General features: G+C 42.2%; 1 protein-coding gene across 11 annotated transcripts in view; it reads right to left on the bottom strand.

Annotated features, from left to right (window-relative positions):
- The window catches only part of ppfibp2b (PPFIA binding protein 2b), a 66,939-nt gene that overhangs the window by 20,232 nt on the left and 30,830 nt on the right, over positions 1-15,877 (bottom strand). For 9 of the 11 annotated variants that reach the window (XM_041037679.1, XM_041037681.1, XM_041037682.1 and 6 more), the window contains 3 exons: positions 9,662-9,811; positions 4,909-5,136; positions 3,854-3,946 (listed from right to left, as the gene is read on the bottom strand). In XM_041037679.1, coding sequence (XP_040893613.1) covers positions 3,854-3,946; positions 4,909-5,136; positions 9,662-9,811 — 471 coding nt within the window. Of the gene's footprint in view, positions 1-3,853; positions 3,947-4,908; positions 5,137-9,661; positions 9,812-9,914; positions 10,054-15,877 lie in introns of those variants that run through there. The other 2 variants (XM_041037688.1, XM_041037684.1) reach the window with 2 other exon arrangements.

Raw genomic sequence — 15,877 nt, 5'->3', positions numbered from 1 at the left:
TCATTGAATTTCTAGGAGTTGTAAGTTTGAGGCAACTGGGCTGGATGTGTCGTCTTAGAAACAAAGGAGTGTTTTATCAGGTCTTCATAGATGAGACAGTATCAGAGTTTATATCTGTGTGTGATTCATGGAAGATGTGAAGTGATATGGACAGCTGCTGTTGTCAGCTTTGTGTGCTGCTGATAATACAGGTGCATCTCTTAAAGGCACAGGCTAGAAAAACCACACAGGCAGTGAATAAGTCTACTGCAATTCAAAGCGGGACCAGTTCATGAAAATAATTCCTAGGCTCTCTGAGCCACTGTCATATGACATGAATGCACACATAGAGACAACCTTTTAGAAACTGCGGCTGTAAATCGTTTCCAAAATCTACCGAAAGCAGAGATCTACCTCCAGGATTTTATTACAGTTTAAACTTATGTTTATGTTTATGTATCTTGTTTAAATACCACTTTCATGAGGTATTGGACTGGTGCCTTTCCAGTACTTGGTCCCACCTGTGTTTGCTAAAACCTGCCAGGGTTCTCTCCATATCTACATAATGGGAAATATGGGATAAACAGCACTGGATCTGGAAAAGGGAAATTCCCCTGTCCAAATTACATACAGTATTTTGGACAGAAAGAGGCCACAACCATGTCTGACATGCACTATGCTGTTCAACATCAGTTCACATCACTGTAAATGTGGCACTGATGACTCTAACGTGATTGACGTGACAGCCACTAACAGCTAAGGGCTCCTTTGTTGCGTGTCATACCCCCCACCCCCCACCTCCTCTGGTTTGCCGTCTTTGTCTTCACTGTCAACTGTCCAAAAAAACTTCACTTGTATCAACAGCTGCGAACAACATGTGTCAGTAAACAGGTGTGTGCACAGACTTTCATGTTTACGGCGGAATGCAAGCTTAACACCTCCAGAAGCTGCTTCACAATAAAAGTCTCGAAGCCTGTAGGCCAAAGAAGCCTAGAATCCAACAATAGAAGCACAGTGAAGTAGTGAAGCAGGGAAAGCCACAGAATTATTTCAGATACTATAGGATTATGTTATTGTCATGAGCAAAAAATGATTTGTTTGTACTTTATAAATCTATTTTTTTAAAAATCAGTTTAAAAGGCACTAATTCTATGGTTTCTATGGAAAAGACACCAGCTAGAAAATCTGTTACACTCAAAAGCATCTGTCAGCAGTTACAACTCATTGTCAGTCTGTCTGTGGGTTACGTCCTCGGTAAACAAAGTAAACATAAACTCAGCATGACCACATACAACACAACAGACGATTGACGCGTACACATCACAGTCATATAGATGTACATGAGCCATGCAAACTCTCATCAAAGAATGACAGAAAGGGAGAGAGGCAGCCAGAAGCAGAGGGATGGATTTTCTTCTGCACACTGATGCATGAAGACACATTTCATCCTTGTCAAAATCAGGATGTTATACTATCAGTTTTTTTTCTCTCTGTCTCTCTGTCTCCCAATCCTTTCTACTTGAATATTTATTTTTTGTAATGAACGTTCAGCCATCACAAGACCAACAAAAAGCAAAACCTGGAGGATCAGGAGGAGGAAGAAAGATGAGATGCAAGTGCAAAATAATGAACTTAGGAAGAAGAGGAGGAAGTGGAGAAGTGTAAGTGCAAATGGAGGACAGTGGGGAGAGGTAGAAAAGTATTAGAAAAGGACTTAGCACTAATCGGAGGAAAGGCGCAAACACAGAGAGGCGACGAACAAGAAGAGCAAGAGGCAGAAGAGGAGGAAGAGGAGGAGGAGGAAGAGAAGGCACCTGTGCGCTGCGCCAGCGCTCCTCCCAGTGCTGCTTCTCCAGCTGTGTGTGCTCCACAGTCAGCTTGAGGCTGGACAGCTGGGTCATGAGCGACTGGTAACACACATGGAGAGAGTAAGAGATAGAGAGCTAGAGAGAGAAGAGAGAAGGACAGGAAGAGGGTAATGACAGGGTTGATTTAGAGATGTGGGGAAAGAAAAGAAGAGCGGAAAAAAGTGAAGAGAGCAAGCCACAGAGAGAGAGAGAGAGAGAGAGAGAGGGGTTAATAGAGAAGAAGAGAGGATACAGATAGTGAAGGAGGGAGAGGAAGAGAGGAGGAAGGAAGCACTGTAAGCACAGAGAAAGCAATAGCAGTTTGACCTCCTGCAAATTAACCAGAAACAAACAATGTATTAGGAGAGAGATGCTGTTCGATCAAAGGAAAATAACCCTGCAGGTCCACTGTCAATGTTGGACTTACTCAGAGACAATTCATTTTAGTTTCCAAAAATAGCAACACTTACCAAGCAGTTTATTAGAAACACCTGTACACCTGCATTAATGTGGCAGCAGAGTAGTGTATAAAACCCTGCAGATACAGGTCAGGAGCTTCAGTTAATGTTCAAACATCAGAATGAGGAGAAAAAAAATCTGATCTCAGTGACTTTGACTGTGGCATGATTGTTGATGTCAGACGGGCTGGTCTGAGTGTTTCTGAAACTGTTTCACACACAACAGTCTCTAGAGTTTAACTGTGAAAAACAAAAACCATGATGAGAGAGGTCAAAGGTCAGACCGATTGGAGCTGACAGAAAGGCTATGTTAACTCAGTATTAGTAAGGTGTTCCTAATAAAGTGCTCGGTGAGTGTATAAAAAAACTGTCTCTGTTATGAATAATTAATTAAGCATCATAAAGCTTCAATAAGTGGCTCATTAAAATCTGATGGAACACGCAGATAAAGAATACATACGCAGAACGATTTTATTAAGATTATCAAGGGGACTAAACAGATTAAGGCCACGTGACAGAATTACAGTAAATAATTCTGCAATTTTATTGTATCATAGTTTTACCTCATTTCATGGCTAGATGTTTAATTAGCCACCTTATCACTCTCTGCTGCAAAAATGTGACATACAATTGTGCATCAGCTCCTGTATAACCTGGTTGTTAGCCATAAATGACTTACACTTATACTTACACTATGAATATTAGCTTGTTTTGCTAAATGTAATCTCTTCTTTTATACAGCTGCTGTGCATTCACAATGATACATTCCCTTTCAGCAGTGTTTGTCATGCACATGCATACATGTAAACAGATTAGACACCAAGTTACACACATGGTCAAGAGTTTCTCTAATCCCCCATCCTGAATGTGTAAACTGGGTTTCTTGTATACATGAAACTTTGGAAATCGCAGCAGAAAGCGGACCACCTCTCACGCCTGTGCGGTCTATAGAAAGATGGTTAGCTTAGCTTAGCATAAAGATACTAGAAACGGGAAAACAGCTCGCCTGGCAGGGCAGAAACGCCAAACAAGGTCTGAGCTAATTTAGTAAGAGTGTCACCATTGCATAGTTTGTCAAACAGAGAGAACTGACTAATGTGTACAGTATCAGCCTGAAAAGCCTGTATCAGTCAGGCTTCAGTTTAATGTGTGGTTTCACAGGGAGCTATGAGCTGGACTATGTCTTGGCCGGGAGTCCCTGTTAGTAAGCAACCAAACGGTGAGGTGTGTTTCCCATAATTACTATTTTCTGTAAAGTGCATGTAAACACAGTGGTGTTTTAACTCCAAGATTTTTTTTGCAATATTGTTGAGGTATTATTAACAATATGTGAGTTCTCTGAGGAATGCCCAGATCTAAATGCATAACTGTACAGTAGATTCATCATCCTTCTCAGATTTTAGTTACAGTACATCCATTTGTAAACTCTGTTAAGGTTTGGATATAATAGGACCACATAAACCCTGAAGCTGTATTCATTTACTTTCATGTTCTCCAGCTATGTACATTGCACAGTTCCATTAGAGCCACTTTTTTATTGTATAATTATACAGATGATTATACACGTACCTTGGTTGCTCGTAGTTTTCTCTCATATTGGCTCTTCTCTCCTTCGAGCTCATCCACTTTACCTTTCAGCTGCTTCACTTCTTGTAACAAATCCTGCAGAAAAACCCAAACACAGCACCTCTTACTGCGAATCTCTTATTCAGGGCCAAAGTTGTCTATATTACTGATCTGTACACATGCCAACATGTATGTGAAAGGGTAGTCAAAAATCAGGTTGACATTCAGTGCAGTTATAAAGGTCTCCAGGCCTGAACAGTCCAGTGGTTAATATAGGAAACATGATCCTCCTATAACAGACACCACAACGTGCAGTTATCAGCAACCAGGAAAAGGATGAACCCAGAACGGGGCTGAAAGCCATCCAGGCTGCACATCTGCCAGCTGCAAATTACCACTGTCTGAAGAAACCCTGAACAGTACTAAGTATTATTATACAAACCGTTACATGACCCATCCACCTGGTCAGTGTAGGAGGAAATGGACAGATGTAAACTTTGTTAGTAGAGGGAGGAACCACGGTCATGCAAGAAAACTACATCAAATCAAATAAAAACACTTTGCCTGATCCAAAACCCAAAGTTGAAAGGATTTATAAAGACAAAATCCAGATCGGGGCTGAAACGTGTTTTTCCAAATGCTTCAAATACGTGAGGAGTTAGGAAGAGAACGGTTTCTGAGTTACCTGCAAATGTCTTTAGCATCTACCTGCAAACAGTTACAGTAGGATGAGCTACCTGTAGCTTTCATGGCTTAATTTTCTGACTACACTATCATACTTTGAGCTTCAACAACCTCCCTAACTCCTCCAATGTATGGAAGTATTTGGGAAACCAATCAAAAGTCTCCATATCTGCAAGAACCAGAGTACAGTGTGACTCCAGCGTCCTACAATACACAGACACTCTGCAGACACTTTACAAGAGGTGGTTAGTTTGATTCTCTGGAAATTTCCAAATACCGAGTGGTGTGTGGACTGGTTAAAAGGGGAGAGGAGAAGAAGAGAAGAAATGATGGGGAAGGAGGGGAAGATGAGTTCATCCATCAAGTCTCCCTACGTGTACAGTCTGTCCTCCATTGTGCATCCAGGTCTCAGAGCCAGACAGGCTAAGGTCTGAGCCGGCTAACTCCAGCTGAGGGCTGTGGCCCTGGGCTTTGCTGCCTCTGGGCTCCCCCTGCTGGGCTTCCCTCTCCTCCAGGGCCCGTTTCTCCTGGATGCGAGTGCTGATCTCTGCCTGAAACCTGCACATCTGCTCCTGGAGCTCACTGATGAAATTTACCACACACTGGGAGGGATGGAGCGATGGAGGATGGTGGAAACAAATGAAGGGTAGTGAAGGAGGTGAAATGGTGAGACGAGGAGAAGAAAAGAGGAACAAATGAAAGTCAGTTGAGAGGAGAGAAGAGGAGAGGAGACAGGAGGGGAGAGGAGGGGAGAGGACGGAGACAAGACGAAGGAGAGGAGAGGAGAATCAGACATTAACTTATTTGTTAATCATCATTATTTGGGAATGCCTCTTTCCACATCTTGATGACTGTTGGCTGAAAAACCTCTGAACAACATTTAACATAAACATTCGCTGAAAAAAAAAATGAATGCAGAAGAAGAAACTGGTTGGATGAGAAGAGGAGAAGATGTTGGAAGGATCCTAAACACGTTCTTGATTAATGGGAGAAAACATCACAAATGATGCAGCCCAGAGGAACCCACCACTGAGGAACCCGAATTCATGTGTATTAAATACACACACAGTATTTCATTACTACACTAAGAATGAACCTGGCGATGTTGAAACAGCTCTGTTAGACACCGCAGAGTTATATCTGATGTGGAGTCCTGAAGGCTCCTGCTCAGACAAGCAGCCGATTCTTGGAAATGAATGAGTGCAGCTCTTTCTTCCCTGAACAAACCAGTGCTGAAACGCTCTCGTGCCTGACATATGACTGTGAATATATACGTAACACTTCAGCACAGTCTGTGAATAGAAAGAATAAGATGCTGGTCCACCACTGTGGTCCAGACTGAAGTACCTCAACAACTATTGGATGGACTGGAGAGTCTGAATGTTTGTGGGATAAAACCTTTGGAGTGATCCTCCATGATCCTCTGACTTCTCCTCTGGCATCACCATGAGGTTTGCTAACAAACTAGCAAATATGCTAACAGGCTTGCTGGAGCTTGCTGACAACAACAGCCAGTAACTTAGAGTACTGGCTCAAAGTGCCACAACATGTTTTCCAGGTTGTCTGATTACAGAACAAAGGTCTCAAAAATCAGTGATAAACAGCAACACTGAAAATGTCTTTGCTTTCAACATTTAGGGCAGTGCTGCTGACCGAATGCTAAACACATCTGAGTTCTGTCGTCACTTCCCAGCAGTTCCAAAGGTTTATTTTAGGGTAAATGGTAGAATTATTACCTGACCTGTCCACTGTAAACATCCACCACAGCTTACAAACCGACTTTCTGGTTGAACTCTGAGCTTCCACATCACAGTTTTCCTATAGATGGGTTTCTGAGCAACATCATCAGTGAGACACGCACGGAGGCATCGTGTAGAAAACGACCCAAAATAACAGAGAGCTTGGGAGGACATCAACATAAAAAGTTGTTATTGCGCCTAAAACTGCATGAATCACAGACGTAATGAGTGGAAAATGTTCATTATCACAGGTAGGAAACCTGCCTGTCAGCTCAGAGAGCAGAATTAGCTGTTAGCTGCAGCCATCTGCTCAGAGCTCTGGATTTTATGAGGGTTGTGGATTTGTTTTACACTGAACGTGCAGGAATAAACTCCTGTTTTAAGGTCACAGCTCACACTGCTACTGTGTGTTTACGGCTGTTTAATGAACATTGCTGAGGCTCTGTGTTTGCATTTAGATTTTCATTTCGGGAATGAGTGGCAGCTGATAGAGGAGCAGACTGAGGGCTTACGATGGAAAACGCGTCACAGTGTTATGCTCATAATTTTCCAGCTGTGCAGAGTCTCTTTTCGTGGTCCTGCGTAGCTGATCAATAACACTGAACAAATTGTCAGGAGTGTCGTCAGTGCTTTTAACTCATGCAGCAGGCAAAGAGCATAACAACATTATTTTATGTTATCGTTGTGGTTTTAGGTTTAATCTGTGCTGTCAGTTGAAGTTTTTGAACACACACGTCCTTTCTCTCTACCTGTGGAGCTAACTTTGTATAAAATCTTGTTTGGCGTTATCACAGCTACTAGCAGTAGCAAAAATGTTACCAGAAGAGTCGGCTCACGCTGTGGTTTTTCACAGAGGCGGACACTGCTGACGAGTTTCGCCCCAGGTTTTGTAGTGTGAATGTCCTGCATGTTCACTTTATGCGTGTGCCTCGCAGGACGGAAAACAATATTTCCATAGTACATTCTGTCACGTGTTATCTTTCAGTCTGTCTGTCACTGTATCTCATTTGTTCCCTCTGTCCTCTCTCTCATGTCAAGCCCTCTCCTCACCGTCTCTCCCTATCTGTCTACTTCCTCTGATGCTTATCGCACTCCATCCATGAGCGTGTGCAGAACATGGGCCTCTGCGTGTCAAAAATGCTGCATCGTGTTTGTTCAGTGAAAGCACGGCCCTGGGTGCTGGATGCCTTGTGATAGATAACACACACAAACACACACATATAGGCAAACCACAAGAGCAGCTTGCGGTGCCAGTGGAAAGCAGCTGGGTGTCACAATGAACAAAGTCCCCACAAAGAAACTAGTAATGACAAGCAGAGACTGCTCAGCTACATGTGGGTGACGTGAATGTCAGCGTCTGCGCGGGCATGTACTGTCTATGTGTGCACACGACGTTATTTGTGTGTGCAAGTTTCGATTTATGTTTTTCGTGTGAGAAAGTCACCATTTAGATTTTGGTGTATGTGGTCAGTTTATCCAAATGATACAGAAATCTTTCATGCAAAATAAATTCGAAATTTGGCAGAACGCACTGTGCATGTTGCAGCTCACTGCGTTGCAGCAAGAAGCTCTAGTGAAGCTCTAAGTAGTTTCTGAAGGCCTTTAAAGTCAAAGACAGCACTCTAAATGTCTAAATGACTTTTGGATATTTTTGTAATGTTGACTTCGTAGTTTGGTGTCAGCCATCTGTGTGGCAGGCTGTCTGCAGGGTGTTGTTAGCAGAGACCGTTTGATGTGTTCTGGCTTGTTTCAGAACCTCCGCACAGAAGATTGTATCTCATCCAGACACATTTGATAATCACCTCTGCCTGTGAGGTTGGGAGGGGGGTGGGGTGTGTCTTTCCTGTTTTTCTGTGTCCTACCTGGGCAACAGATCTGGCTGCAATATGGTATTGGGATACTTATGCACAGACTTAACTGTCACCTCTACCATGACGAGCCGACAACCCTGAGGTTCATAACATATCCATGAGCAGTACACACCAAACACACATTCCACCATAATAGTCCTCTTTAGTAATGGGATCATCTGCCAGCAGCTGCCATCACACAAACAAGCCTTAATTTGTTACCTTTATTTCAGTATACTAAGTCATGCAGAAGTCCCTAAGCTTATTCATATAAATAAATACATTTTGTGTCCTTTTGATTGGATATTTGTCTCTGGTAGCTCCTATCCTGGGAGACATCTCCTCTACCACACTACTTCTTCAGCAGTACCACTGTCATTTCTCACACCAGCAACCTCTGCTTATTCCACACCAGCTGCTGCTGCTGCTGAAGAGGGAACATCCAAAAAGGTGGAACATGTATGAGCAACATGTTCATGCACTAAATTCAAAGGGAAAAGAAAGTGGCAGCATGACAGTAAGACTTCTGTGGAAAAAGTTGGCGACAAAGTTAAAAAAATACATCTTGCAAATAGAAACTTCCTTGTAAGCCAGGGAAGTCAGTCTGTGTCCTGTTCCCAAAAAAACCTTAATGGGAAAAGTTCTGTCTGTGAAAGCGATCTATTTTGGTTTACTGTGACCACAGCAGCCAGAGGTGAATGTTTGTTACGATTCCTTTCTGGCTCAGACAGTGAAAACATTGAAAACAGACAAACAACTGACATACATCCTTATACTGCATGTGTAAGAGTAAAAAGAGCAGCCACATATGTCCTTAAATAATCCCTGATGGAATATAGACCCTCCTTATTTTGCCTTATTTCAACAACAATGGAAAAACATCTGGATCATCTTTTAAAGTTGTGCGTTTAGGGGAGTTCATTCATCTAAGACGCCACGTGAGGTCTCAGTGGAGACTGAACCACTAAAGCTAACAGTGTTAGTGACATTGTTTTACCCACAAGAGACACAGGAACAAAGACGAAAGCATGTTTGAATGTCTGAATCTTTTTTTTCATGACCGCTTGAAGAGTTGTAGTGGAGGCCAAACACACTAAACTCAGTTTACCATGTTATTATTTAACACATATGATCAAATCACACATATATTATAGACAAAAGTTTGTCATTTCATGTTAGATACACTTATATTGCCTAAACCTAAACAGCATCAAACAGATGTGTGTAATATGAAGCTCTGGTATTTTAAGGAAACCAGAAGAAAATTCTGAAACACAAACTAATGTACATTTGGTTGCGTTGAGGGTTGTGAAGCTTTCTCCTACATTTTCTCTACACTACATCAGTGTTATATGCATATATTCAGGCAAAGGTGGCACAGATCTCTGCTTATAGCACATTAAATACAGGCATCATTTAAGTTGTTAATCCCTGCATCACAGAAGAAGCGGCTGCAGTTCTGAGCTTGTTGAATTGAGCAGCATTTGCTCAGTGAAACACACAGACACATACACACAGGTTTGTTGCTTTTTCCGTACCTCAGCTTTGTTCTGCTGTGTGTCCGTAGGATCTTGTGGGTGTGTGTTGGTGTGTGTCTCCTCCATGCTAACCAGCTTTAGTTTAAGGTAGGACACTTCGTCCATCAGATCGAGCTTCTGAGTCTCTAGAGAGGTCCTGCTGATCAGTTCCTGGGGAAAACACATATACACAGTTAGATGCATGGAAAACAACACTTCAACAGCAATCCTAACTGACACAAAATGTAAAACACAAACACAAACACACACACACATATATCGGAGATCAGCCCAGTGAGAGGTCAGCATGCTACTCCGCTCAGTACGATGTTCTTCTCACACTGACTGACGGAGCAGGCCAGGCTGGGGGCCCAGACCCCACAAAGCTAAATATACACACTCACACACAGGCTAGCTAAGGACTCTATTAATATATCTCTGTGCTTCTTTGGCATGGGAGAGAGAAAAAGAAAAGTGTGTCTAAGAGAGAGAGAGAGAGAAAGAGGATATGCAGGCCAGTCAACATGAAGAAGCGTATTTTTTTCAACAGGTCACACAAAACACACATCTCTTTACCAACTCAGTGTTGCTTTCGTTTCCTCATTTAAATTACTTCTAATCCCACTTCCTCTTTATTAAAACAAAAGTTAAGCTGTGCTGGATTGTTGTTCAAGCCTCTGACTAATTCTTGCTCCATCCTTGTTGAGATAAAATATTTCAGAGGAAGGCGGAAAAGAAAAGAAAGAAAAACATAAACTCTGGGCGTTTATTTCTGTCTTGATCACAGCAAATGAACTAAAGAAAATGTCACAGAAAATGAAAAAGTGTTCAGGGACAAGACAGATCCGTTAATGTGGACATATTTTCTGTTGTGTTCTAAGGATGAAATGAAAGTGGGTCAAACATGATGAGACCAAACTAAAACACATGTGATGTAACTTAACACTGAACAAGACTGAGTCTACAGCTATGTTAAATGCTCTGCGAGGCTGTATGTTAGCACAGCGGTGCTTTGAGCTAAATGCTAATGTCAGTATGCTAAATGCTCACAATGACAGTGCTAACATGGTCGTGTTCAGCCAATAAGTCCTGCATCCTGAACAACCACTGAGGTCGTTTCTCCCCACCCTCTGATACGACCAATAGAAGCGTCTCCTGAGGTAGTGCCACCTACAGTGGCAGGCATACTGGACCTTTGTCATCGTGGTTACAGTAATGAAGTTTAGGCACAAAAACTATTTGGTTAGGTTTAGGTTTAAGATCATGGTGTGGGTTTAAATAAGTAATCCCTTAAGTTAGACGACCTCTGATGACTGCTGGTTTCAAAAAGGAACCAACAGCCTGTGGTCCTGTGTCAAAGTCCTACTGTGACCTCTGACCTCCTACTGTGGACGCTGTCACCTTTTATGTTACCATGCCTTACTCTTGATTTCTATTACAGCTGCGAGAAGTCACCTAACAGTAACACGTAACTCAGGGTTGTAATAAGCTGCGTGCACAGAGGGCTGGGTTAGGTGTTTTTTTTTTCTTTGGTTATTGCTGGAATGACAGTGACGATTTTACACCCAGTCTGCCCAGTCAGAAAGACAGGGACGATGTAGTGGTGGCAGGAGTAGAGGACGAGCAAGGAGAGGTGGAGGAATCTGAGGGAGAGCAGCTGGAGCAGCAGCAGCATCAGTAGCTGAGTTTGAGGAAGGAGTGGAGGAATGTCCCTGAATGAGGACGGCTGCAACACAGGTTTAAAGCCCACAGTTACTACTTCTTCATCCTCTCATGTTGGACTGAGGACAGACTAGACTCTACAGTGACTCACTATCACGTCCTGAGGTACAAAGTGGCCTTGCAGGACGGGACAGGCAGGGGCTAGCTGGTTAGAATGCTGATTTCAGTAGATGTCTCTGCATCACAGTATGTAGACGTCTTTGACATGACCATCCAAACTATTATTTCGTCAAGTTTGGCTGATGATCTTTCATTTTTTAATGTCTTAAACTAAAATACTCACATATTACCCCTTAAAGGGTGTGTGTGTGTGTGTGCGTGTGTGTGCCATATTAAACACATTAGGGAACGACTCTCTTTGCCCACAGAGGGACACCATAACCTCCAAATGGAAAGATCACATGGTAAACACCCTGTGTCAACACCACAGCCACAGACAGACAGACAGCTAAAACCCCATAATCACTCTAGCTCAGAAGCCACACACACACACACACACACACACACACAGAGTGAGAGAGAGAGAGAGAGAGAGACAATCTGATTAGTTATGGCAGCTGACTGTCGGTTTGCAGGACCAGTGTCACTTACAGCACGGTAAGCTGCCGTCTTTAGAGGTAATTTATCAGAACTCTGTGGTCGTGGCCCACAGCTCAGCTGCCTGACATTTGCTTTCCCTTAATTATGAGGAGCAGCATGTGACAAATTATCCACTCTATAGCATTTATAGATCTCTTTAAAGAGCTCGCACTCATCTCCAAAACTGAGCTGTGCTAAACGGAGTCAGATAGCAGAACTCACATCTACACCGTGCCAGCCAAAGAACGAGATTTCAAAATTAAATATTCACAATTTATCTTAAAAAATTATCGACACGGTCCAATTTGATCTTCATATCAGCATCATATACTAACACCCAGATCAAAGTTGTCTTTGTACTTCCACAGCAAAGATTTTAAGGGCACGTATCAGCGGCTTGGCATGCATTATTTATAATCACATTCTGAAATATTAGTTCATGTCAGTCTGTCTCCAGTTTTCACTTATTTCACTGTGCAGGATCACTTGGGGGCGACAAGCTGTGGACACAACATGGATTTTGCTTATCTGTGCATCCAGTAGCACGGAGACACGTTTCTGTCCACCTGATAAAAGCAAGTCCAATGTCCATTGTTAAAATTCAAAATATTGTGCATTTCTAAAGAATTTGTCCCCGATTTTATAAACATGTCACTGCTGTATGCTGCTGCACTTACAAACACAGGGAATAGTTGAATCCAACATCTGAGGTAAAGAAATTTTTGTCCTCTAGTGATGTGACTGGTTACTGTGATTTATGGTCCAGAAGTCAAATGAACGGACCGTTTAAATCTTAGAGAGATTTAATGCTGATGAGAATTATGTTGATGAATTTTAGTGATTGATGCAGAGTTGATTAATTTTCATTATAAATACATCAAAAAGATAATGACCCTTGACTTGTGTGTGTGTGCGTGTGTGCACATGTGCGTGTGTGTTTGTCTGTATTGTTCAGGGACATGTAGTCACTATATGACTGCATGAGTGGGTGGATCCCCTCCAGCATGAGAACACTGTACTTGTACTGTGTGTGTGTGTGTGTGTGTGTGTGTGTGTGTGTGCGCGTATGTGCGTGCGTGCGTGTGTGTGTGTGTGTGCTGACTCAGGACTATTTCTTATTAGATTAGTTGTAGTTCCCATAGCAAGTAACAGCCCTGAGGCACTGACACATAATGTTACATGGCTGGATGGACTCTCTGCGTCTTTATCTCTCTCTGTCAGTCTCTTTCTCTCCTCCCTCAGTCACACACACACGTTCCTGTCTTACATTAGTTTTGAGGACACTCATTGATATAATGCATTCCCCAGCCTCTCACTCTAACCCTATCCCAAGCCTAATTCTCACCTGAAACCTAAAACCAAGTCTTAACCCTTTGAAGTTGAGGACAGGCCAAAATGTCCTCATAACGATGGTTACAGACTAAAATTTGTCCACATAAACGCAGACAGACATGTGCGTACACACAACCAGAAACCAGGACAACAGCTGCCGATCAGTGAAGCTAAACCCAATAAAACTTACAATCAGTAGTCATGAAGCAATGCAAAGATCAGGGGCAGCAGCAGGTGGAGATCTACAGTCAGTTTTATATGCTGCACACCCTGAAAGCAACTGTGGTCTCAGTACATGGCACTTTTGTTAGCAGTGAAGCAAACGGCTTCCATTTAATTTGTAAGCAGTAGCATGGTACAGTTAATTACAACTGACAGAAAAACAGAGAACAAGAAACTTCCCTTCCAAGGAAAAGGAGAGCATTTTTAATTTCTGCTTTGTTTTTATGACTATTCTAAATCAGCGCAGATGCATAAATTAGTTACTATAAAAGGGGTCTGGATAAAGATGACGAATGTCAAAGTCCTGGTGGGGTATTTATTTTGGGGCTGAGGACTTTTTACCCTCGGTGTTGACAGTGAAGCAGACAAAGAGCCCGTTGAGGAGTCTAAACAGAGGCCTGATTCTCTGACGCACAGAGCTGTGTTCTTGTTGTGTTCAGCCTGGCAGAGCTCATGGGTTTGTCTCACTGGTGATGTCAAACCAAACAAGTGAAACGACTTGAAGACAGAGGTGCTGGCTAGAATACCAAAGTGGTTAAAGGACAGGTGTCTTCAGACAGGCTAAGCATCTACAGTGGCTCTGCGAGGTTGTATTTCACAGCTGTGCTTTGAGCTAAGTGCTAATGCCAGCATGCTAACGTGCTTGCAATTAAAACGTTAACATGCTGATGTTTAGCAGGTAGAATGTTTCCCATCTTCACCATCTTAGTTTAGGGTTTACAGATACTAACGTTTGCACATTAGCACTAAACACAAAGTAAAGCTGAGGCTGATGGGAATCATTTGTTTCACAGTGGAATATAAATGTCTGTACAGAATGTTAGTTGGCTTGACTTGTTTAAACTCTGAATCATTATAGGTGCCACCAAAGCCACTATGATTAAAAGGTTTGTGTTTAATGATTTAACACCCCTCTGCAGGCTGAGGACGTTTTGTGAAACCTGGTCTGATGTGAAAAATATCTCCCCTTTTTTGTAATTCATCCACAGTTAATTCTGCCACTAAACCCAGTGGCAGCAAAGTGTGTCCAATCATACCACAACTATTCCATCTGTGACAAAGAGTTTCATCCAACACTCCTTCAAACAATCATTTACTTATGAATTTCCAAATACATCCCAACCTTATCTGTTCTGACAGGACTTACAGTTTCACCAGATGCTGTTCATTAGTCAGACAGGTGGGTAAGCAGACTCGTTCTCTGTAAAATCCTTTCAGACACACTTCTGCAGAGGGACTACAGAAATACATAAACCTGACTTGACCAGCTTCACAGGAAAAGTCTGGCCCATTGTTTTGTTCATTAAAGTCTCATAAGTCATTTGATATACGTATTAAGAAATACTTTTTTCTTTGCTTTGTCTGAAGCTAATCTCTCTTTTCTATGAATGCATGTACAGAACACCTGTTTTCTTCAAGGCCAAAAAGAGCTCACTGAACCAAAAACAGACAATCTCAGGACTCAGTATAATGCACAGTCAGAAGAGTCAACAGTTCTTTGTCTTAAAGGGTCACCTTCAAACTCAGTTTGTTGTAAGAGTAAACTCTGTCTAACCTAACAACACGAGGAATAACACTGAGTAATGTTGAGCTTTGGCTTGTAAAATCTACTTGATCTCAGTGCTTGTGTTGAATTCACCACATAAGTGAGCAGGTGAGGACTCAGGCCAACATTATAACGTCAAAGAAAAAGATGTGCCACTCCTTTATTTACTCATTTACAGTATCACTTTGCTCCTGCTGCCATTCCTCTACGTGTACATCCTGTTTACAGCCTGCAGAAATGATTGTACTGCTGATGCTATTACTTCAAGTCCATGGCTTGACATTCATTCAGAGTTAAATTAAAAACATGCCACCTTAATAATCATTACCTCTATTATTTATTTGTTCTAAAGTTATTTTCAGTTACAGTGCAACTACAGTATAACATCTGAGAACATGTGTAATGTTTTAATTAATCAAATTAATGTAGTTCAGTTATTGAACTATTGACTCGATTAGTCAAATTTAATTAAACCAAACACTCACAGTCACATTACTGAGGCCTGATTGACCATCAGACTCTAATCCCCTCTAAAGCTGGGCAGACACTGTGTGGGTTTAGCCAGATTACAGCCCTGAACTGGTCACCCTCGACTAATTTTAGAACTGGGTTGAACTGCTGCCAGGCTGGTTGTCATTTTACATGCAGATTGAGGGAGGGAGCCCCGATGCCTGATTAATTGACAGTGATCTGGCGCTCGGTTGGATTTCAGGCATGTCTGAAATTGCGATCGACTTTCTGCTGTTTGAGCAGCTCCACGTGGCTGCAGTCAGAGGATCCACTGTGAACTGTAGTGAGTTCGTTGCTGGAGTAGTGTTTTACATGTCGTGGCTAAA

This window comes from Toxotes jaculatrix, chromosome 5 (genome assembly GCF_017976425.1).
Source record: "Toxotes jaculatrix isolate fToxJac2 chromosome 5, fToxJac2.pri, whole genome shotgun sequence".
Lineage (NCBI taxonomy): Eukaryota > Metazoa > Chordata > Actinopteri > Toxotidae > Toxotes > Toxotes jaculatrix.
This window is presented reverse-complemented; position numbering and strand designations above follow the sequence as displayed.